Here is a 25,772-nt window from a genome sequence, read left to right as displayed (position 1 = left end):
TCTAGAGACAAAAGCTCATAGCTTTTCTCTTTTACTTTTTTTTAAAAAAGGCATGTTAAGTTTACAGCATTGGAACATGCCTCCCTGCTGGTGTCTAGGGATGTAAAGCAGAGGATTTATAGGAGAGAAATAGAATAAAGTCTTAAAAGTTTGGCTTTAAAAAATGGAGCCAGTGGTTTGACAGATTGTTCAGTAAATGTTCATTTTATTGAGAATTATAAAAAAGGTGCTTAACGCCTCTGTACCATTAATATAATACATTAAAAGGGTACTGTCAAGATTAGTGTTTCAGCTCTGAAAATTGACTGTAGGGTTTATGGGCAGCACTGTTCATACTCTGCTTGTAAGATGAGGTATCTTCTACTTACCACTTTACAAAACCATTATGTTGTTACAAGGCTTTATACTGAAAAACTTGATAAATAGTAAAATGTAAATATAATCTCATTTGAAAAGTGAGAGGATAGTTGCTGCCTGTCTTATAGCCAGATTTAGCAGATGCGGGTTTGAATGTAAAACAGTTGTGAAAATAGCCAGTGTCAAACTAGTGCAAAATTAAACTTGTGGGGTGTTCTGTTTTCAGTGTCTGTCATTGTTGAAATACTCCATTTCAAAAGCATGCATTCCTTTCTACAGAAAAAAAAAAAAAATCAGATTCCTTAGTTGAAATTAATTAGCATTCAGAAACCAGATAGCATGTTTTTGGGTATTCATGAGATCTCTGTTTGAAAAAATGTTTTTAACTTGTAGAAATGTGTTGCAACACACAGATGGGAAGAAAAAGAAAAAAAAAATCTCTTTAGCAAGCACTGTGTGTAAAAGGAATATTACATTTTGCACGCTCCTGATTACCCTGTGTAAACAGTTTTTGACATCTGTCTTTATAGTTTTCGAGGAGAGGAAGACTTTGTTAAAAGAACCATTTTTATACAGCAGTCACCATTTCAGTCTTGCTTTACCTGTATTATGAAAGCAGATGGTCTGCATGTCTTTTGAATATTTATAACTATCAAAAACAATCTCTTGCTATTCACCCTTAGGCTTATGAGATGTCAGGACTGTTCTGGTTGAAAAAAAATCATCTTGGGTGTTTACAGAAAGGGGATTACATTAAGCTGAAATGACTATACATTTTCCAGTTTAATATTTGTCCATCAGCTGTTTAATCGTATTTAGATAATTGTGTAAATAAGTTGTTGCAGCCCTTGCCCCTTCCACTGAGCAGGCTTGAAGCTTTAAACACCAATGAATGAGTTGCTAAAAAGCTCAGATTTTTTTTTTCCTAGTTAAACAACCTGGAAGGCCTAAATAAGTTTTGGTTACAGTGCTTCTTTTGAGAAAAATGTTTAAATTGCAAAGGGATCCCTGATATCTAATTCAGCTGAGTTGTTCTAGGAAGCTGCTGTGTCTGTTATTCTCTCCTAAGTCTGTTAGCATGTATTTGCTCTGTGTAAATACTGCAGCCCAAGTACCCCTTCATGAGGCATGAAAACAACCTTATTCTGCCCATATAAAAATAATTTTAAGATTATTTAGTGGAAGTTTTGGGACTGTGGGGGTTAAAAGCTTTTTTGACTGGAAGCTGAGCAATCACTGATAACAGATTTTGCTGTGGTTGGTTGATTTGGCAGAAAAGCATGAACAGTTTTGGTTTAGATGATTGAATTAACCTGATTAACATTGTTTTTGTTGTTTTGCAAAAAGGACAACAGTATACTTTTAGTGACGATCGAGCAACACTTCACCTGGTTGAAGAGCAGTGTTAGAGGCAATGACTCAGAAATGCCTCCCTTGAAGCACCTGCAGCAGTGGCTGCAGCAATGAGCCAGCATGAAAGGCTCAGGTCCTTCCCGTATCTTGCAGGATGCACCTTGCGTTAGATTCTGGCACAAAACAAAAGGTGTCTGATGCTACCATTTTATTGGGTTTCGTTTGATGGGCATATGAAACGATTCCTGCTTGAGATTTATGATATTTCCCCAGGGAGTTCCCCAACTTCTTTGAGAAAAAGATGGTGTCTGGTATTTAATCTCTGGTATTTAATCTTCCAGAGAAAATGGGATTTGGTTCAATCTACGCTGGGTGAACCTCAGCTGAACCTCAGAACAAATTCTACCCCTACCTTCACACAGTTGTTGGATGCCTAATTATAATTAACTTATTTGGCTAAAAAAAGAGCACTTGGGCTGCAGCAGATGGTATCATTCCAGAATAGTGGGATTTCTGTGAAGGTGGCACCATTTCAGATGAGATCTCCCGATTCTCAGAACATGACTGCAAGTGATGTGGTTGGGGGGAGGGAGATGTGGGAGAGGGAAAAGAGGGAAATTTGAGATCTTGAAGGCTCACAACTTACTTTTGTGGATAAACTACAAGGAGATAAGATTGCGTGTGCATGACCGGTTTTTGCATTCTCTCCATTTTCTTTGCAACATATGAGAAAGAAATCTGATTATGAATGATGCATGTGATGCATTTGAATATTCGTATGATGTATTTATACTCGTCATCCTTGTATGGGGAGGGCATCTGCCTCTGTGCCTCACAGATAAGGAGGATATGTGCAGTAGTACCACGATATGATGTGCTTCAAATACAATAATTTTGATTTTGATTATTGATAATTTGAGACATGGGGAACTCCTCGTTGGTAATGATCCAGGTAATATGAAAAGCATCAATATGCCTTCAGTCTAGATAGTGAATCTCTAAAGACCACTAGCTCATGGGGTTAATCTTAAGTTTTAGGCTGTAAGCATACCAGAGAGTTGGCAGATTGGTATTAAATGTAGATTGGTATTAAAATGTACAAGAATTCTATAGCAACAGGAAATTTCTATAGCCAAGTGCATCTCTCTGCACTGATGTGACTGCACGTTTAATGACAATAAATAAAGAATAGAAACAATGAAATTCAGTGTTGTCAAGATATTTTCTGAGTTAACAAGGTAATAATATTTTATCTGGCTTGTAAAATTTTGCCTTCAGTGAATTAGTAAATAAATCATTGATTCCTCCTGATGAGGATTCTTAGCGTAGGTAATATCACTTGAATGTTTGCATGAAGTGTTCTCAAAGAAAATGCAGGATAATTTTCATTTTTAAATGTGTTTATAATGTCTGTCTTTTTTTTTTTTTTCATCCACTTTGAAGAGCAGGAGTGCCATCACAGTGTTAGCCATCAAAACTTGAAATTCACATTGTGTCAGAGAAACTAAAACTCCCAGCAGTGTTCCTTAAACAGACCAGTCCCCTATTTGGTTGTAAAGTAACTGCATTAAATTTATTCCTGAAGAAGCAGGGGATGTGTTGCAAACTGCCATATCATTTGTGTATTGTTTTTGTAAAATTACATGGGAGGGAGCACTAGGAAATCTTAGACAAACATCTTCAATAATAGGTAATTTACTGAAATTAATATACGTATTTTCATACTTTAAGTTAGTTGGGCAGGAGAACAAATCTGAAAGGGGCAAAGTAAAATAAGAGAAACCCACCTTGAAGTGTAAATGACATCTGCAAAATACACATGAGCTGGTGTGGGATGATGGCCTCTGACAGGTGCAGTTCCCCATTTTGCGCATGGAGATCTGCAGTTTCTGCAGTGGTCTGCGCAGTCATATAATTTGCCAGCTCAGATCCACAGGACTTTTAGAATCACACCTTATATATCATGTGCCCATGTTTAAGATGGTTCAATCTATAAAAGAGCTTAAAAGATAATTTTTTACATATTAAACCTTAGGTATACTGCTCTTATACTGGAAACTGCAATTGGGATCAGCTGAGCTTGGTTCAGGTTGTTCAGGCTAGACTATTAAAATTTCACTCTTCTTTTATACCATTGACAAGAGACTTCTAGCTAGTTTCAGAAATAACAGATTAGTATCAAGAAATGGCAAGAATTTTGGTGATTTGGAGAAACATTAAAATATGTGCCTGGTGAGTAGGGGATATCCACATTTGGCATAAATAATGCTGCCTTACTCTAGCAGTTCTGAGCCTCCACGAACAGCTTGCCACTGAGCAGTGCCTTAGAAAATGGTTATAATGAACTTCACTGAGATCAGTAAGGATGGTACTTTTAGTCAGAAATTGAATTAGGCTTTTAAAAGAAGAACCTAAAGTTAACATTTTTTGCATTTCTACTCCAGGCTCTTCCTTCCAGTGGCTATTGTAGTTGGTGTAACAAAGGGTTGATGCTCTAAATGATTCTTCAGACAGCACAAATATGTCTAAATGTTACATGCTAAGTAGTGAAAAAATGTAATAATCAAGGCTTTGTCTTCTTGACTGTCATTGCTGTTTTGATACGCTGGACAATTCTTGTAGTTAAGCCAAAAGTAACTACTTTCCACACAGAAATTTAAAGGGTGGCAAAGTTCAGTCTGTTGAAAGTATATTTGCTAATTTTGTTGTTCATACATCATATACTGAGTATAATTTTCAAGTTGGAACATTATCTCATTTTGCAAGGCTTAGTCTTAACTGATTTGTAAAAGAATGTACTGGAACTGAAAGTTTTATGCATTGTAAATTCCACTATTTTAAAATTGGTCAAAACTGAGCAGAAGGTAAATTTCTCACTGTAGCTATCTGATATCTCGAGAACCTTTGAGAAAAAATCATCTTGATCTTCCTTTGGTCTATTTTACAGCTAATACTCAGTTACAGAATTAGACATGACAATAAGCTTTTCATAAGCCTGTTTTTGCAAATCCCTTAAAATACCCTGTTTCAGGAAAAACAAGGGTTCATCTTGGGTTGTTAGATACATATTTTATTCTACTATAAATCCCATATTTTATTGTATTCATAGGTCATTCAGATAAAGTTTTATCCTGTGATTTTTTTGGTGTCGACTCTGTGATAAGTGGCACAGAGGAACTGGACATGGGTAACTTGGGTCACTGCTTGCATTTGTAAAGGCAATGTAGGAATTGTATGTCTGTGTAGGTGTGTGAAGGGTCAATCAAATTTAAAAGCAGAAATAGGATGAACAAAATTCACTTTCAAGATTAGAATCTTGTGTCTAGAGCCCAGCCCATTGCATGATGTTTCTTGGTCGATAACTTTGTTCTTCCCTTAGTACATCTGCTATTTTTGCTCCCATTTACAATATACCTTGGTTAGTTTTCATGCTCAATTAATGAGTTTTTTAAAAGGCTTCGGATGATAGGATTTTAAATGCAACGTGGTTCTGAAACTTTAAAAATATATTGGCTCAACAATTGAAATAATTTGTGCTTTGACTTGTACTGCTCTGTATTACAGATTTTTTTTTCTTCTCCCCTTTTCACACAGAGTATGATTTCTTCCATTGTGAACAGCACTTACTATGCAAATGTCTCAGCAGCAAAATGTCAGGAATTTGGAAGGTGGTATAAACATTTCAAGAAGGCAAAAGATATGATGGGTAAGCAAAAAAAAAAATTGCCTTGATGGTGGTTACATACCATTATGTGTCACATTGAGGTCTGTCACAGTCATCTAAGAAGCCAGTTCCCTTCACGATAAGTTTAGGATGCTTTTGATGAGTAGATGTAGAAAGTACATATATAGTGAAAGAATTCATTTAAATAAATATTTGCTATTGAAACAGCCAAGCTGACTTGGGTTGCCAGAGATGTAAAGCTGTCATTCTGTAAATCTAGAGATCTTCTACCACCCAGAATAATTGTTTAGAAAACCTGTTCCTGGAACTGTGACGAACTGATTTTTTAATGTATGTATTTTTTTTCTCGTGCTGGCTAATGTATATTTAAAGAAACAGGCTTCTACAGTTATCACTCCCTTCCAGCAAGAATGCTGTAATTTTATAAATTCATATCTTTCTCTTACCTTGGGACCCTAATTTCAATTACTTTTAACAAACAGTGGTTGTGACAATTGTTTGCTTGTTGCAAGCACAAGTTAATTATTGGAAAAAAAAATCTGTCAATTCTGTGATACCTTTTATTTTTCTTAAACCTGTTCACATAATTCTGAACAATATGTCAGAAAATTTCTACATAGATTTCAACAGAATGGGGAAATAGGACCTCAATTTGGATTGAATTTTGAGCTTGACTTAGCTTTCAGTATTTGAGGCAAAATCATTCATCTACCCAAACGGGTTCCTTGCCTGTTATAGCTTAAGGCTGTAATGAAGACAATGCATCACTTTTGTGATAATTGCTTGAATTACTGTTCCGAGTGAATGGCCCACTTGGGTTGATCTCTACTTTCCCTGAGTGAAAAAAGGCAGCTTCTTTCCTTAATCTGCTTTGTACCTCATGGAACCCTTCTTCTGAGACCACCAAATTTAGTGGGAAGACTTCACTTGGTTTCAGGTGGTCCATGTGTGTGGCAGCAGAGTGGCCATATGGGCAGAATGACCTTTCCACAGCAGCCTCTCCCACGTCCTTTGCAGCAGTGCTCATGTAGGGGCAACCCCTGCAAAATTTTATTTATACGCTCTGCCAAGACAGATTCATCTTCCATTCACTTGGAGTCAGTGAAGCCAGCGAATAGAAAATGTGTGTTTGTGTATTCTTGTGTGAAATGATACTGGCAGAAGAGGCAGCAGCATTGCCCCCAAAGCCAGCTGTGTGAGGGGTAGCAGATCCTCTGCTTGGGTATTGATCCCGGCTATGGACACCAGAAATCTCTGCAGAACAACTGGCTTGCTTTTTATCTGATACTTGTGGAGGAAGGGGTGGCCTTGCACTGAGGACTTTTAGTGAAGATCATAACTACTGTGACAAGCTCAGACACTGCCTTGAAAATAAAAAGTCTTACTAGGATAAGAAAAAAAATTGCTACAACACTTTTTTGAAAATACTGGACTTTTGATTTTTAAATAAAGCTTATTTGCTTAAGGCTATTTCCAGACCAGAGCTGCTAAAACCCTAGAATAAAAAAAGTTACAAATGCTGATAAAAAGGAGACTCCTTCATACCAACCTTGAGTTACTTTATATTGTTTAATCATGCACAAGAGGGGAACTGGAAGAACTCTTGTAGTTTAAAAAACTGTGCTGTTATTTAAAAAGGAGGGTGTGTCAAAGACAGATGAGTTAATATAAGAAAAAATTCAACCATGTTGCAAGTCACTGAAAAAAACCATGCATACATGGTTGCAAGATAAAGCAGCCCATCTGTGTAATTTACATAAATTATACTAGTTCCTAGCAGTCCCATACAATTGAAACAGCATCTAGAAATTAGCAGAGCATAGGGAGGTCTGCACCTCACCCTACTTATTACAGATTTCCAGTGGCTGGGAACTGCAGATGTCATGGCAGGGACCTCATGGGAGGAGCAAAACCAGTCACGGGGGGTTCTGTCTCTCTGGCTGGGACCTGTTTTCCCACAAAAGCCCTCCTTACCCTTTGCACAGATGCACTTGCTGTTTCACCTGCATCATCTGCAGCGCAGAGGGGGTTTTTGTCTCGTCTTTGCCCCGTCTCTAGTTGTTTACTGCTTTGTCTGAAGTCCCCTGTGTCTGTCACAGTGGAATGCAGCGGCCCTGCTCATAGTTGGGTTGCATTGCACCATTTTACATTTGTTTATTTTTATTAGCATGTCTTGTGAGGACAGTCAAGGTTGTGATTTTCAGTCTGATGTTGGCCTTTTCAATGTTTCTTTTCTGCTGTAGTTGAGATGGATAGTCTTTCTGAACTATCCCAGCAAGGTGCCAACCATGTCAACTTCGGTCAGCAGCCAGTCCCAGGGAACACAGCCGAACAGCCTCCATCTCCTGTTCAGCTTTCTCATGGTAGTCAACCATCAGTTCGGACCCCGCTTCCAAACCTGCACCCTGGACTTGTATCTACTCCCATTAGCCCTCAGCTGGTAAATCAGCAGCTGGTAATGGCCCAGTTGCTGAACCAGCAGTATGCAGTGAACAGACTTCTAGCCCAGCAGTCCTTAAACCAACAGTACTTGAACCACCCTCCTCCTGTCAGTAGATCCATGAACAAGCCGTTGGAGCAGCAGGTCTCAACAAACACAGAGGTGTCTTCCGAAATCTACCAGTGGGTCCGTGATGAATTGAAACGAGCAGGAATCTCACAGGCAGTATTTGCACGCGTGGCTTTTAACCGAACTCAGGTCAGTCGTCTTTTTTCTCATTTTTTTTAAAGTCTAAGAGTCTCTTCCTTCTCTCTCTAATTAGTAATTGCCATCTTCTAAGTCTCCCTGGTCATTTCTGCCTGGTCTTGTCTCTTAGCTCCTCTGAAGGAACCATGCTTTCTTGCAGGATTACTGTCCATGTTAACCAAGTATTGAAATCTTCAGGGACTGGTTTGTGGAAATATCCACGGTTCTTACAGGAAGCATGGTTTCTCTCCAGTTGTGATGGTTTATGAATAGCTGAATTTCCCAGTAAAGGAAATGAACAGCTCTGTGCAGAGCCATTCACAAAGTCACCAACAGATTGCCTTTTGTGTTGTAGAGTTGTACCCGCTCTGACCACCTGCACGCGCTGAACAACCTGGCTTCTTTCACAGGTGTACTGGAGATGGTCTTTTATCTATACTTGCATTTATTTCTATTATTTCCCCGTGAAAGTCCTAATAACATCTTTTCAGGCTTCTGAAGAGATTAAAAATTAAAAGCTTTATCTCTGGATCATCTACTCTCTTCATGTCTTTTTGTAGTTTGTTGCAAAAGCAGTAGTTGCTGAGCTTGCCGGTGTCCACGTCAGAACATATACTTCAGCTCTTCAATGCAGAAAAAGCCAGCCCTAGCAAAGCTGATAAGTAACACTAAAATGTGTTATTTTTTACACCTGTTTTAGAAGCTAACCCTGTTATAATTTATTCTGCTCTATGAATTTAACTTAATGCCATGTTGCATGGAATTTAATCAAGCAGAAATTATAGAAGAAATGTCAGTATATTGGATGCAAATAATAAGATGTCAAAATTTTAAAAATATGTTATAACACAAAATAAAATATTTTTAATAGGACATTGTAAAATGGGAAATATTTAAAAAAGACATAGGTAAATTTGCTTTGGGTTCCCAATTTTTAAATGAAAACACATGCTTAGGGAACAATTTGCCCATGTAGATTATAGTATAACAAAAAATATTATCATTTGAGCTTCTCTTGAAGTGTTTTTGTTTCTCCCTACATAGCTTAGAGAATAAAAATTCTGTTTCATATGCTCTTGTGCAGGTTTGAATCAGCATGTCATTTATAATTGTTCCGAATTACTATTGCCTTACAATATGTTACATCCTGCTTTAGCTAAAAGAAAGTAGAGTCATTGTGTGAATTCTCTGTAGGGCTCTGTGTGTGTGTGTCTTTCCTCTTTACAGCAGAGGAGGTTTTCAAGATCTGGGCCTTTCATCCCAAATTTCATTGCTTACATGAACTCATGCAAGGATTATTTACATTAAGTTAGGGGCAGGCAGTGTTAGTTGTTATATTTACAAATAAGTGAGTCTTGTTTCATACAGTGTTTAAAAATTTAATTATTAATACTCTAAGGTATTAAAGCAATAGTAGTAGCTTCGTGTTACAGTGGTTTGCAGCTGCCATCTTACCTGGACAAAAAAGGCGAGCAAGTAATTCAGAAAATAAAGTTTATTTTATATTTACTTCTTTCTAATGTTTGCCTAAAACCACATTTATTTAAGCTTTCCTCCCCCTGAAGGGGTTAGTTTTTGTCAGCTAGTTTTGCATACAGCTTTTGCCATTTCCTTTGTGCATAAGCAGTACTTGTTACCTGAAATACAAGGATGATTGGTTCTGACTGGACGATTGAATTTATATGACAGAGTAGGAGGAAATGCTCTTTCAATGTGATGAATGCAACTGTAGAAAAAGCTTCCTAGTGCAAATACTGATTCTTTACTTTAATATTAGTATTATTACACCAAATAGATATTAAAATATGTATTGCTGTGTATTTTTCTTACTACAAATGTTATTAAATATTTGTTTAAAGTTCAGTTCTTCTCCAGACTTTGTGGTGTACCAGCTTGGTAAAATGTGTTGAGAGTGACCCAGAACTGGGAGGAAACCCCAAAATGAACATTGAAAGCAATTCTCCTAAAGTGATATGAATAACACCTATATATTTTGGCAATTTTCAATCAAATCTATGTGAAAGAACACAGAGTAGTATTCCTACATCCTACAAATTGTTTTTGCTAATCAAGTTAGTATTCACAGTTACCTAGGAAAAATTTTGCAATATTTGTTATGTTTTGTGGCAAACATACGGAGCAAAAAGGAAGAATACTAGGAGCCTAAAGAGTGTCAATCTCAGTTCTGCTAAGAAATATCTCAGCATACTTTTCATATGAAGCAAAGCCCCACTGAAGTACAGAAGAGTTTGTTGTGGGTGCATTTCACCTTTACAAACCTGGAAATTGTTAATTTTACCCATAGTGACAGCTAATATCCAATGGTAAACACTGGTACCAGCAATTTTTACATGAAATATTTAAAAATTTGCTCTGATTGCTGTATTTCTGAATTCCTCACAGCTTATTGAAGGATACATCACATTGAGCTAAAATTAGGATAGTACTTTAATAACTGATGCAGTTGAGGAGTTATTTTCTTACAGTGATGTAATATCCTAAGTTTTGGGGTTTTTTTGCTGGAAAAGTGAAAATGCTTGTTTAAATTCATGCTCTGTTTTCTGAGATAGAAAGCTAACTCAGGCTTACCAGTGACATTTTTGAAACTGTCATAAGCATATTTGAGCCGTGTCCAGGGACCATATCATGCCATCAGTTTCTAAAGGCGTAAGAACTCGCTGAAATTGGTTCGGAGTTCTGTGCAAGAAAACCCTGGTGTCAAGATACAGTCTCAGATGAGGGGAGAGATTTGCTTTCAGTGTAAAAGTTAAGGAAGGAAGCAATCTATAAATTAAGAGTTATTTAGCTTAATGTTTAGGCAATAAAATGGAGTTCGAAATTGGCTGAAGATGCTTTTATTTTTCAGACTTATGCTCTAAATATGAATACAGAATTTTGTGGTGGTTTTTGGGTTGGCAGTTTCTCCCAGTGTAGTGTGGTAATTCAACACTTGATCCTAATTTTCAAGATTTTTTAATTTGGCTACAAAAATGTCAACTAGAAATATTTCCTATCTTTCCACAATCCAAGAGTTTGGTAAAGATATTTCTGAGAACTAGAGAGTATTTTTTTTTACTATTACTAATTATCTATAAAGCTGAGAAAAAAATCCCTTAGGTACACCTTAGAAGCGAGTCCTTAAGAAAGAATGTGACTTTAATGTGTTCTTGAATAATTTCCCCCCACCCTTAAGTTCCAAATGGTAGTTTCAAAACTGAATTCTCAGGAATGTGCTTTGTAAACTTTAATCAAGGTCCAGATGCCTATAACTTGAATGAAACTTTCACATCTATACAAGCACAATAGGACAACTGTTGCAGGGAGCAGACGTAGTTTCGGCAGATGCAATTTCTCTAGTCTGTCTAGGAAGTCTTCAGAGTACATGCAGTAGGATCTGAGGTTTTGCTTGTCCTTCAGCAGTTGTGATTCCAACTCACTGGATGCAAAGAAACAGGTTGAATCCTGTTAGCACCTCCTTTCAGCGCACCGTGGAAAACTTTGTTGAGTTAGTACTTGTGCTGGCAGATCTGAGTTTCACCTCAAGCAAGGTGTCCAAAGGTCTCCAGTCTGCCAGGATAATTTTGGTAAATTGAGATGCTTATGTTTGAGTTGCCAGTTCATCAAAATAATAAATATAATATTTCGTTTGAGCTGATGTCAGTGCACTGTGCAGATAGCTCTACTGTCCTGAAAGAGCAAGTTCCCTATTTTCTTGTGCTTTGCAGGCTAGAAAATGATCAGTTGTTGATCAGTTTGCTGCCTTGGGTAGCCCCGAGCAGCCAGGGTGACAGTGAAAGAGGCATTGGGGTAGCCCCCTAAAGTGTGGGGCTACAGGCCCCTGTCAGCAGAGAAGCTCTGCCTGCTGTTTCAAATACTAAGTTAAAGTGGGAGTTTAAACTCTTCTCTGTTTTGTTCTTAAAGCTGGAGTGCAACATCAACATTTGTTGGGCTGAACTGTCCTCAGAGCCCTAAACAAATAAATAAACTCCTCTCCCATTTGTGTTGTGTGTTTCTAAGTGTTGGCATGAGTCAGGAAGCGAAAGGCTTGAGTTCCCACAGTCTGACATTTGACTGGAAGGCGCAGCTTAGCCTGGTGCATGGCAGGGTGACGAGCCCGCACTGTGCGACCAAGGAGTTATGTTAGTCATGGCTGTGGCTGGAACTGGAACTGGGGGCTGCCTCTCTCTGTTTGTGTACACTTCCAGCTGTAAGGTTTGCTGCAGGGACTTGAGTGCTGTTACACAGAGGTGACCTCATGGCTCTGTCTTTATGAAATAAGGAAGAGTGCTTTTTGCTGCTTTTCGCTGTCTGAATTTTGATACTTTTCGTTTTGCCACAAGTGATGGTGTTTGATTGGAAGGTTTTTGAATATTTCTCAGTGTTTCTCACTTTTCTCTCCCCCTTCTTTCTACTTGAGCCCCATGCTTGTTTAAAATATTAGCTGCCAGGACGTACTGCCTTTCATTCATGTATAATGCCTTTTCTCATATGTGAAAACTTCTGTGTATTTAGGACTGTGCTCATGCTAATTCTGGGCAAATGCTATTTTGAAGGAGAATGCTTGGATGCACTAAGTGGCTCTGTGTAATTGTAAAACAAAATCTAAGTTTACACAAGCCACCTTCTCAGGCACTACTTTTTTTTTTTTCTTCCACTTTGTCTTTGGCACACTTTATTTTCCAGTAAAATGAAAAATGAAGATGGATTATTCAAAATTGATAACAGTAATGGACCATCATGTAATGTTTTATTGAATTTGAGTTCTGTAAATTATGTGGTAGAAAGAAATTTGCTTGCTTAAGTATAACAGAAATTGCCACTGTATTCATATAATTCTTCATAGTGTAATTTAAGAAAAAGTACACTATCCATATCACTATTGAATAAAAGGTAAAAAGGTGCTATTACACTATCATGACAGCTCTCCTCTTGCTACTAAGCGACATAGATAAATGTGTCTGCTTATAACTTACTTGGCTAGGGTCCAGGCTTGGGAGTGGAGTTTGGGAATAATCTTCCACCTGGATATGGGATAGGAGGGCCCTGCAACCAAGAGGGATAATTTTCAGGGATGTTCTGCGTGTTTTGGGAAGGTTTGGGCAAATTGCATGTTTCTTCTGGAAGCTTTGAAGTTCTATCACACTGATAAAAATCTATTTGAATCAGTGATTATGTTCAAGGAGGAGACAAACTGGGGGCCAGACAGGCAGTGTTTTTGTTCATATTGGCAGACACTTTAATTTATCTCCATTTTTAAAGAATTTGTAATGAGCTTTTGAAAGCCTTGATAATATTTATTGAACATTTTTTGTGCCATTAGTAATGAATTATACTTGTGATGACATGTAAACTTGCTTTTTTTGTTTTCCAATGGAACCTGGGAATATTTAAAAAAATACATTTCCATTGCAAAGGGAATAGAAGGGAGGAGCATTGATGAGGGCTCTGAGCCTAACAGTGTTTATAATCTCTTTGCAAAACAAGCTTAGTTTTTATGCAATTTGAGGTACAGTATCAGGAGATCACACCAAGACTAGTATCTTGGAAAACCAGTTTAAGCCTGGTAAAATGGACAGTTTATCTCTCCACATCAGCAAAGGCCAGAGTGTGAGAGCCAATGTTTTCTTTCTAGGATTTTTCCCATTGTACACCCTGTCTAACAACTTTTAGCTAAAGTTTTGTGCTCAAAAATTGAAGTAGTAGCAATGAAATAATATGTGAAGCAGGCAAACTGTGTTCTAAGTCTGCCTGCACCTGGTGCTACATCTTCATTTTCATGGGTTTTCCTCACATATTCTGACCTTTAGGTTTAGAGCCTAGAAGCAAACTCCTCCTGCCTTCTCTGTGCTCTGTCATCTCCCCTCCTCTCCCTGCATTGCTGTTCTCTGCTCTGCTCTGCTCCCAGGTCAGAGTCATGACAGTGATTGGGAAAGTGAGGAGAATGAATACTTAGTGGCATTTCTGATCACCAAGAGGTGTCCCACAGCAGTGGAAATGCTAAAATGTTTAAAAAAAAAAAGAAAATATCAACACCATTTTCTTTGTTTACTTATTTCACTGAAGAGGGAAAAGTTATACAAGAACACCAGCCTTTTCTAACTTTTTTAGCTGCCCACTATGTGGCTAAGGCTTATACAAGCAAATATTTTCTATTATGGGCTAAATTATTTTTTAAGGACATTTTCTGTAGCTGACAGTGGGGTGGCTTTTTGCAAGGAATCTTCTCTCCTGACAATGATCAGTCCACTTGAGTTTCATTTTTCTTGCTCATTTATTCATGGAGAGGTGTCTCCAGCACAGAACAGTCAGAAATCACTGTTTACAACTACCTATATAGAGGTGAATGATGTGGGCTTTGGTCTCTTCTGCCAAGTAACAACAGGGTGAGAGAGAATGTTCTCAGGTTATGTCAGGGAATGTTTAGATTGGATATCAGGAAGAATTTCTTCTCCAAAAATGTTGTCCAGCACTGGAACAGGCAGATAGGGAAGTGGTGGAATAACCATCCCTGGAGGTATCTGAAAGACATATAAATGTGGTACTTGGGGACATGGTTTAGTGGTGGGCTTGGCAGTGCACAGTTAATGGATGGACACAATGATCTTAAAGGTCCCTTCCAACATAAGTTTTTCTATTATGTTCTCTATGTCCTGTGCTCTGCAGACAGCTTTTCCTTGTCTCCAGTAGAACAAAATCATTTTGTACCTCCTCTGGAGGTGGATTGTGTAACCCTACCACTAACAAACACTGTTAACTGTGGATTTGAATATTTAAAAGTAGAAAAAACAATAGACACAAATTTATTTGCCATGTTTGTTAATAAGTAAATTTATTATTAGACTAACCATTAAGAAAAAAATTAAAACATGACCCAAATGCCACTTTTTCAGTAACTTGTTTATTTACCTTCTGGGAAATTTCTGCCTGGATACCAGAAAACAGGAGGGATCATGAAAAGTGGTAAGAAAGAATCCCCCGAGAGTATTTTTTTCTATCCTCCTCCTCTGAAATATTTTTCATGCTTAATGCTGGAAAGATTGTTGGGTTTTTTCCATCCCGTTTTCCCGTTACACATGCAGGCACAGACAGGGCCATGAGGACCACCCTGGCTGAGGTGTTGTGGCTGGTACCTCTGTCCTCATCGCCCAGCAGGGAAGTGCAGAGCTCACACCCACACTAGGTGGGCCCTGGTCCTGCCTAGGCACAGCTGCTTGAGAGCAGTGGCTTACAGCAGCACCTCCCTAAGGGTCTTTTGCCTGATAGGATAAGACCTTTGAGAGATGTGACAACTTCCACAGGTGCTGTGGGCATCAGACTTCCCAAAAAGATTCCCTTGGCCATATCATTCTCTTGTACCCCCTTAGGAATATATATATTCAGTCAGTATTACCTATCTTAGTTTTGGCTTTTTATTGTTTGCTTCCCTCTCTTTATTTACCCCTCCATTATCCTGAATAACTTACAAAAGTTTGTTAGGAAAATAAACGTTGGGTTATCTTATTCCTTGAAATTCATGTGTGTGTTCCCTTGTTACGCTATAAGTAAGAGCCTTCCATGCCAACCCTCTCTCTTTCCCAGCATGGCAACAATATTTATTCTGAATAGTAGTTCACATACGCTTTTCCAAAAGTTACCTTTCTTATCACCATCTTGTTACTCCAAGGCAGCAGAGCATTTTGAATGCCTGACATATTTAAAAGGAGAATCTGGCAGGGAGAGGAGATGTCAAATACCTGTTGACACTAAATATAAATCTCCCAGGCAATGGACTGTTTAAGGATTAGGGTTGTCCTGATGAAGAGAGAGGAAGGTGCAAGAAGAAGGTGGAACATGAGGGCATCCAATAAGCTTCCTTGCTTGTTAAACTCCAATATGCAACTCTTAGAAAGAAATACTGACTTATAAAAAACATGGCCCTGAGTCAGTGAAGCAGTATTTTAGAAACGTTGCAAGTTTATAGTCTCAGATTAGTTGTGAAATATCACATCCTTTCAAAGATCTATTTAAGTTGCTAGAAATGTGAAATCCTTTTTTTAAGGTTGTGTGTGCGTTTTGCCTGTGAAGCCTGAGAACCCCCCAGTGTCTCACTTATCCTTAACATCTCGTGATTATCTGTGGACTGTAAAAAATATCATGGCAAGTTAAGCCAGTAAAAGGAGGAAGACCTATTAGGAAGATTCAGTTTATGTTGTATTTAAAACAGGTGCTTAATAAAATTAAGGGTACAATTGAGGCTCTCTTCTCTGCTACCTGAAATGCCATTAATATAATCCTACGTGGAGCGAACTGTGCATTTGCTGTTCTCATTGCCAGCCCAGTGGTAAGAAGAACAAGGACTGATAAGCAATGGCTTTGCAGAGCATGGTTTTACAGACACTCACCTAGGCTAACTCTCGAGCCTATGTTTTCTTCCTTCCCTACAGGGCTTGCTCTCAGAAATCCTCCGAAAAGAAGAGGATCCCAAGACTGCCTCTCAGTCCTTGTTGGTAAACCTTCGGGCTATGCAGAACTTCTTGCAGCTGCCGGAAGCAGAACGAGATCGAATTTACCAGGACGAAAGGGAAAGGAGCTTGAACGCAGCGTCCGCCATGGGCCCGGCGCCTCTCATCAGCACACCGCCCAGCCGGCCTCCACAAGTAAACTGCTCTCTCTGCCTCTGGGGTTTGCTTCTTGTGCTCTCTCTCTGTCCTGCTGGGTGAGACCTTTCTGAAAAAGAAGAAACCTTTTGCTGTCGCACTTTTTGAACGTTGGTAGAATCGTTACTTGCAGTGCATATTGCAAGTTAAATTTAAGAAATATAATGGATGATAGTAGCACTTTATTACTACCTATTTTCTAATTTTAAGATAAATTCTATCCATTATGGTTCCTACAGAATTTTTTGCTCATTTTATTGAGGTACAAGCTTTACTGGGCATGGATGATGATAGCTTATAGCTGTCATCTTACAATTCTTAGGTTCTTAATGTTATAGCTTCAGATAGGGATTTTGAGGGATTTGGATCATTAAACTGAGAGGGAATAAAAGCAGAAGTGTGAGTACCTTCTAGTGCCTTAAAAACTATTTTTCCAGAAAGCAAACAGGTAAAACTAAAGTGATAGGGGAAAGAAGATCCTGTCCCATAATGCTGGGCATGCTTTTACCATCTTGAGCTACTGACAACTGCTTAAAATAACAGCTTGCTATATCCATTGCTCTGAATTATTTGGATATGCTCATTAAAGCTTCATGTAGTATGTGCTAAAATGAAACTCCTATTGATTTTTCTAAAATTTATTTGATTTAATTCTTCAAAAATTACAAAGTTTGATAGAGTGGGATCAAGAGATTCAATGGTGCAGTCCTTGTGTCGATCAAGGAAATTCTGATGCTTGTTTTAAGGTACATTAGAAATGCATGTGAGCAGTAGGAATGCACAGAATTTCCACAAAGAAACATGGTTCACTCCAAAACCTGTATATTTTCAGAAATACTCTGCGTTGCTCTGGCTCAAGGTTGTATTTATGCAAGGAAAATCCAAACTGATCTGCAGATATGTGGTAATCATGCTGTATACACAGTCCACTTTTGCTAAACAAAGCAAAGCTTTGGGATTGTGGGAATTTTGTGATGGGTGATTTTTTTGAGAAAAAACAGCAGGTTTTTGTTATCCAGTCATAGGCTTGTGACTGTGACTATGTTCTATACCCGTTCAGAATGCTATAAATTCCTCTTGAGATTATTTTTCTAAGTTACCTTCAGCTAATGGATACTAAGAACCACACTAAAGTAACAAATAACAAAATTGTAGGAGGGAGGACAGAAGATCACCTTGACCTGCTGCAGCACTTTTCACAAGAGAAGAATTTTTTACCAGAAAAAACAGGCCATACTAATGGTATAGTTTTGTTATCATAACTGAGTTTAGTCTGTAAAATCCACTATAGATATTCTTCAAGATAAAGGACAAGAATCTATTTACATAGGGATGCTTTTGTGGGAAATAGTTAAATAGAGATAACTGTGTTTAAAATAACATTGAGTTTGTTTTAATATCTGTACCTGCTCCCACAGCCCAGGTAATTCAGAGCCAAGGCTAACCCTTCTTCTTAACTTATCTCTTTCTGCCAAGGTAATGTCTCACTCTGTCTCAAGTGGTCTTGGGCAATTTCACAGCTAAAGAACAGAGTTAATTACAGGACCTTCCTGAAGGATGTCAAGTCAGAGGTAGTCCTTGTACTGGTTTTAATTCACACTTTAAACTGTATAAATCCCTTGCAACCAGAAAGAAAGTGAGACTTAGGGGTTTTCTTAACTGACAAAACATACTGTAAGTCCAAATTTGATGGGAAAGGGGGGCTAAATCTATCTGTCTCTACTGTGCTCTTGTTCATAATTACATTTCATTTTTTTAGTGTGAGTCAGGAGTATAGTTAACCTAATTGCGACAGTTCAAAGTGGAAACAGCATACGTTTTTGTTTTAATCCTTTTCAAAAGGAAAGCAAGTTTAAAAGGAAACATTATAGACTAATACTTGAGGTCTACAGAACAAAGCACTTATTTTTCCAGTTGTTGTGCTGTTCTCTGTCATTCAGCAAAATACACACATTTTCCCTAGTGAGTAGATTGAGAATGTAAAAACCTCTGAGTTGTGATTCTTTGTGACCTTGTTTCCAGAATTCCCTACTATAAACATCTGAAGCACTTTTCACCTGCTGCTAAGTGTTCAGTCTTAAGTTTGAAAATTGAAATATCTGTGTTGGCAAGATAACTACAATACTTGGTGCTTGAAATAATAGTGAAATTGTCCTAGTTGTAACACTGGCAAGTATAACTTTACAAATCACAGCAAAAATAAATTACAGTCAGGATACTGCAAAATTTTCAATGCAAACTGCTACTGTGATACCTCCCGCAAAATGTCCACAGTTTATTGAATATTTGATACTAAGGAAATAAAACTACTATCATCCTTACTACTAAATTTATTATAAGCAATTATTTAAAGATCACTTTGCAGGAATACAGCATAATATTTTTCCAGCTTGGCTGTGAGCTTCTCGGATAACCATTGAAAGAGAAAACAGACCGTTTATCCTGACAACAGAATTTACACAAGAGCCAACATATTTAATATTAAATCTTTAGACCAGTGTAACATTTGAAACAATTAAACTATGAAACCATGAAAAATGGGAGCTAATATGCCACACATGAAGGTTTATTTTGCAATTGCAAGTTATCAGTTTCGGAAGGATGTGAAAATAAACATCCTGAAAAGGATCTATTTTGCATTTTTGTGTTGCCAACTGGTGGCCAGACAGTAGAGCAGACTTAACCATTTAGCAGCTGAGCTTGTTCTGTGTAAATTTTCCATTCTGTTGTATGCAAAAACAGAAAGTGTGACCTTGGAGGTCTGATTGGATAGTAGGAACTCACCAAGCATAAACCCTGGTGCCTGAGTTAGAAGGAACAGTGTTGAATTTATCTCATTTTTACAGCATTCTTACTAGTTGCTACTTGAGCTGATGTATCTGGATTGGTTCCAATTCTTTTTTGAAATCCTTTAAGAAGCTCTTTGTCCCCGTTACTTCTCCCTTTCTCTCTGACTTAAACAAAATGCAAAATCTTACTTTTTTTTTTTTTAATTGAAATCATTAGCCTCTAATGCATGAGCTTTTGGGATGCGTGTATAGCCCTCTAAGCGGGTCGAGTTGTAAAAGTCTGCTACTGTCTTCCACACTGGTGGACTGAGCACAAGGAGACGGCGTGCACAAGGATTTTTCCCTTGGACATTGTTCGAGTTGCCCCCCCTGGGGCAGAAGCCTGTCTGTCAGGCTGTTTCCTGGGGCACTGGAATTTATAACTATTAGCATCTCCATCAGGTAGGTACTGCATGGAGACATTTAACCTCTGCAATCTAGAAGGAAAGGAAAAGGTCCTTTCACGTTCTATTTCTTTTAATCATTTCCCCGCACTCTTCAACACCTTCATCTTGCAGATCACCCCACAAAGGCCCTTCTGGGATATTCCTAGGTCAAGTTGAGAGAATGGGTCTACTGCATGTTATATGGAAATGAGAGAATCTGGGGGTACTTTAGAGAATGATGAGGTGCTAGGGATGGCCTTTATGTCTCATCAGGACAGTTTGGGATGTGAAGGGAAGATGACTCCCCCTCCTCTGTACAGTTTGTGGGAAGGATAGAGACAGGTGGCAAAGTTACAGATTTTCTTTTCCAAAATATTCTGCTTAAAGGTTTTTAGCCATCCTGCAGTTACAAACACTTCTTTCTCAAGATAAGTGATCTCCATTTCAGCTGAGCCAAGGAAGAAACCTTTATGCCACCCATATTCCCCAAAGAAAATTTGTTTTAACCCTTGGGGCCCACATCATCCTGTGTAAAAATAGAGTACGTGTAATGTCAAGAGCAGAATATTATTTTAACAAGGCAATGTTTTAAGAAGTAGCCAAAATCTTGCATGAGTCATGGTTCTAGGTACTCACTGACCAAAACCTTCAACTCTTAAATACAATCGTGGGCTCTCTGACTGCAGATAAATTACAGTACCTGCAAGTTAAAGCAATATCGTGGGTTGGGTCTCAGAGATAGGATGTTACTCTTGAAAGAATGATATCTAGGAGAGCATTGCTTTGATGGTGTTTGAGGAACAGTGAATCTCCATTGCAAGGAGTTCGGGATAACACCAGCTTCCTTGAAACTTTATGGTGGAGTCCTAGTCCCATATGCATGTGCCATGTATCACCACCAGCAAAATTTTTATTTTCAAGTTGGCAAAATTTTAGATTTAGGTTGAAAATCTTTGTGCCAAGTTGCATTTTAATGAAAGTAAAATGAACAAAATAATAAATGCAATCCTCTTCTCCCACCCCCACAAAAACCACCATGGAAGAGAGTTAATGGAAACCCTGACACTTAACTATAACTGCACTTCCAGGCGCCACTGTAATAATGGAGTAGTAAACCTTGTCCTGATAAAAGCTGTTCTGAAAGCAACAGCATTTATTGTACCTCCTCTGCTATTTGCAGAGCAGAACTGAAAAGTAGTTTGTTTTGCCTGGAATGAACTACTTTATGAATTTTAATGTACAATGTAATATTAAAAGCTAAACCAGGATTAAAGAAGATTTTTGTTCCCAAGCTAAAACAGTAGTTATGAGAATGTGTTATATAAGATTTTTTTGTTTCAGTTTCGATGGGGAAGGAATGAGCTTCCATGTTTGTGAAAACCTCTTCATGCTGGTTATTCCTTCTATGACAACTTACCCTTTTTTTGGAAAACTGAATTAATCCAGAACTTCTTGCTGCTGTAATCAGTCTTATTTGATGAGAAGATATATCTGGGTAGGCCAGGAGGAGATGGATATGTTATTTTTTTTCAAGTATTCTTAGAAGACTAGATTGATTGGTGATAGGAAGATGGCCAAATGAATTCCTGATTCTCAGTGTGTTACATTTGTAAAATAATGCTCCCCTCTTCAGTTAGTATTTCCAATATTTGGTTACTGCCAAAAAAAAAAAATAGCTGATCTATGATTTCTTTTCTGAACAGAAAACGTAGCTGTAAGAGTGGGTGGGATGGGAGGTTGTGCTTAAGTGTGGATGAGATGAGAGATTATATTTTGTTTTGTTTTTCTCTCCAAAATGAATACTTTTTCCACCTCCTCTCTCAAGTCCTGGAGTTGCACCATTGAGAGCTTTTTTGTTTTCTGTTGGGTTTTTTTGAGGAGGAGGGTGTTTTTTCAACCCAGCTTCAAACAGCCTCTGTCTTGAACTCAATTCTAAATTCAACACAACAGCCTAGATGCTGCTTATGTATAAATTATGAAACAGTTATATGTATGGATATTCTCCAAGAAGTTAATTGACATTATTGCATGGAATTCATCAGACCAGAGCAGACCAATAGTCAATCTAGACCAGCCAGAGTCTTCACCTGATCTTTGAAGAGAAATTATTAAGACACAGGAAAAGAATTTTTGTACTTGGCCAATGAAGTGAATTGGAAAGGGAGAGGGCATGACTGAGAACCACAACTCTTGGTAATCCCCAAACCATCATTTTATAACTTTAAGACTTTATTCCCCTGAAGATCTTTGGGCTAATACTGCTTTTTGATGCAGATATTAGTGTTTTCTGAATTCAATTAGTGTTCCCTGATTAAATATCAACAGAAGGCAATAGGAGTTTGTTTGTTTTAACTTTGATGACATATTAGATGCTGTTGAATTTATTGTACCTGTATAAAGATAGATGTGATTTGCAAACCAGAATGAGGATTTTCAGTAATTCCCTTGGGTTAAATGCATATCCGTAATAAATTGGGCACTGAGAAGTGTGGACCAAGTAGCATAGTTTAAATTATGTCTACAGCATGGGTGTGTGATGGCTTTTGATGGTCTGTGTGTTCACAGCTCAGTTAAGTGATCTGTGAAGTACTGCTACAACATGAAGCTGTCCTTTGAAGCTCAGTAGCAATCAAAAAGGCAGTGTGCTTACCGAAGAGACACATTTTGATCAAGATCACAAGAGCAAAGTGTTTCCTTCCCAAAAGCTTGTGTATGCTAGCTGAATACCTTCATCTTCTCATCTTCCCCTTGGGTCTTTCAAAGATTAGTTACAGGTTTAAATTATTTGGGGGGAAGGACTGAAATTTGTTTCCCAAAATTTAAACCCAAGGTTCAAGAAGGTGCCTTGACAAAGCCATCACTTTTTCATCCTCTGATTTAGCTTAGGCTGATTTTTACATGCACAGAGATAAGTCTGTCTACGGTTGTATGTTTAACATCCCCACCACTTGTCAGTTATCTTCTGGCATATCCTTCTTATTTAAAAGTTATAAAATTGTCACTGATTTTGTATTTTTAAATTATTTCACTGTATGATCTTCAGGAGATGCACCTGCTCTTGCAGCCCCGTACTGTTTTGTCTGGTGTGAGGCATACCTTTTCCTGCTCTGCAGTGGGAAGGAGAGAGTTTCATGGTGCTGATCCTCCCTCCCTGCTGCCAGGTGCCTCAAATGCTTCTGAGCAACCTTTGGTCCAGGCTTGGCCATCCTCTTGTGCAGTGTGGCTGGTAAAATGTCACACTACAGAAAAGGGCATGGCTGCAAAGTACTAATTGTTTTCAGATGAAAAAAAAAATCATATTGTTAACTGTATGCCACATTCTGGGATTTTTCTCCATTTCCATTTTTACTTAGAACCCTTGTGCTAATGCCTGCCAGAATGGGGGCAAGGAAATGCTTGTGGACAACTTGTTCTTCTGAAGTTTTGCCCCTTGTAGTTAATGGGCATGTGTTAGCACAATTCCTGAAAAGCCTGATGGACAAATCATGTTCAGCAAAAGTGGCATGCACTCCCAGTTTCTGGGCTAGATTATTTTATATTAAAAGCACTATGGATGATAGCTAACACAAACTGAAGATGGCATTTCTAGGAAAAAATGGGCTGCTGATTTGCCTAAGTACATCTCTCATCTAAACTCTTTGACTCCCATATTGGGAGACCTGTGACATATGAAAGCTCATAGAGAGTGAGATTAGAAGATGAATTATCATGTTGTCATTATTTCCTTTTGAACCTCAAGGGACTTCAGAGCATAGGAAGAAGCTGACTTGCACTGGATCAAACTGATAGTGAAAGTGTGGGTTTAGACATGTACTTAAGAGTAGGCTGAATCACCTTCTGGAAGTGCCAGGCTCTGTCCATTAGACCTAGAATTAGGCTGAATGACTGTCTTCAACTAGCTGTGTAACTTCAGAATAACCAAATTAATTCAGCTCTCAGTAACCTCTGTATGAGTCAGTATGTTTGAATTGAAATCTTAAGGTTTGATTTTGTTTGCATCATCACCTTGTGGGTTCTCGGCAGAAATCCAGTTTTCCTTTCCTCTGATCCACTTTAGGATTAGTGGCTCATTAGGTCCACTAATCTTGAGCAAGCCTTGCAAGAGTAACTGCTAAAGACAGACGTTATCCTAAACTACTGAGAATATTGTAGGATAAGCTGAGTACCTGCTGATTTTTTGTACCTCTCAACTGATATTGCAGAAACTGCAGTCTAACCAGTCTAACCTTGGTGGGATGATGCTTGGTGTTGAAACATCACTTCCATCATTTCCAGAGGATGAAGGAAAGGATAGTCTCCTGCACATCATGTCGCTACTGATGTATTTTTTTGTTGTTTTTCTTAATGCTGCAGATGCAGCATAAAGGTGGTACTGTAATCACTCTGTCTTGTTTACATGTTTGGTGTTTACTTAATCTGGATTGCAAGAAGAGTAAATATTTGGTGTATGTAAGTGAAATACAACTAGAATCAGTAGCTTTAAGAAAGTCCTATCTTTGTTTCATGGAGTGGTTAAAGTATGCATTATTCTAAACTGTCTCTTAAAAACAGCTTAAGAATCAAACTGATAAGATAATTTTTTAAAAATTCAATCCAAAGCCACAACTTTTTCAACATTATCATGCATTTGAGTGTACTGGGCATAAGACAGGAATCAAGATATATCTGTCATATTTCTATTTCATTAGAGATTCTTTTATGTTGCACTTACAATTTTTACTTAATTTGTGTGGGGCAAAGAAATCATGTAAGGGTTCACAAGTCTCTACAAGACTGTTTGACAGGTTTCCACCTAATTTATGACATTGAAATTTGCAGTGGTCTGTTAATGGTAACTTGAATTTCAGATGCACCTGTTACAATGCACTGAATTTTCCTGTTTCCCAGTTGCTGGAACTATAGATAACTTATAATATTTATTCTGCAAAATGCTGAAAGAATATCAGAGAAAGATTGGATAGAAGGAATAAAATGCAAAGGGGAACTACTTAGGGAGGGAAAGAGAGGAAATAACTTTATCATAATGAAAAATGTCTCATATTTTCTAGGTCAAAACTGCTACTATTGCTACAGAGAGGAATGGAAAACCAGAAAACAATTCCATGAACATTAATGCTTCCATTTATGATGAGATTCAGCAGGAAATGAAGAGAGCTAAGGTGTCCCAAGCACTGTTTGCGAAGGTTGCGGCAACCAAAAGCCAGGTAAAATTCCCAGGGCTCAAAGAGCTCCATGTCCTGTGCAATTATTTCCCCAGATCAGTTTCTGTGTGAGTTTAAATGGGTAGCTGGGTCAGTGTATCAGCTCAGTACAACTCAGAGCTCCTTGCTGAGTCTGAGCTAACCTCTGGTTCCCCAGAGAGGGTAGAGAAGCAGCTTCCTGAGATGTCTCACTCCCTTTTGCCCACCAGCCAGACACCTTCCCTGTGTGCCCGTGGATCTTGGTGTGGCTCAGAAGGGATCAGGTTCATCAGTTCTCAGCTGGTGTGGATGTGGCAAAAGCTGTGGTCAAGATCTGGGTATTGCTGCCAAATTCATCTTGAGGCTTTGGTGTTTTGCAATTGCATGTGCTGCAATGAGGAACGCTGGGGTGCTGGTTTTTTGCAAAAAAAAATTTAGTCAGACCCACTGGTGAGACTGGCATGAGAGGTGGACTGCCAAAAAAAAAGAAAACCAACAAGAAAAGGACCCCAAAAAATTTCAGTTATACAAGTTATAGCTGAGAAAAAAAGTATAATTTTGTCAAACACAGTGTCTGCTTGGTTACCTGCTTGCATGCATACATATATATTGCATATTCAGTTTTAAGCCTTTGTTTTGTGGTTTCCTATTCTGTTTTCTT

At 38.2% G+C, this 25,772-nt stretch overlaps 1 protein-coding gene across 5 annotated transcripts in view; it reads left to right on the top strand.

Annotated features, from left to right (window-relative positions):
• Positions 1 to 25,772, top strand: part of SATB1 (SATB homeobox 1) — a 92,037-nt gene that overhangs the window by 40,364 nt on the left and 25,901 nt on the right. For all 5 annotated transcript variants that reach the window (XM_064704606.1, XM_064704605.1, XM_064704608.1 and 2 more), the window contains 4 exons: positions 5,305 to 5,416; positions 7,639 to 8,093; positions 16,505 to 16,717; positions 24,980 to 25,135. In XM_064704606.1, the coding sequence (XP_064560676.1) occupies positions 5,305 to 5,416; positions 7,639 to 8,093; positions 16,505 to 16,717; positions 24,980 to 25,135 (936 nt within the window). The remainder of the gene's footprint in view (positions 1 to 5,304; positions 5,417 to 7,638; positions 8,094 to 16,504; positions 16,718 to 24,979; positions 25,136 to 25,772) is intronic.

This window comes from Zonotrichia leucophrys, chromosome 2 (genome assembly GCF_028769735.1).
Source record: "Zonotrichia leucophrys gambelii isolate GWCS_2022_RI chromosome 2, RI_Zleu_2.0, whole genome shotgun sequence".
Classification (NCBI taxonomy): domain Eukaryota; kingdom Metazoa; phylum Chordata; class Aves; order Passeriformes; family Passerellidae; genus Zonotrichia; species Zonotrichia leucophrys.
This window is presented reverse-complemented; position numbering and strand designations above follow the sequence as displayed.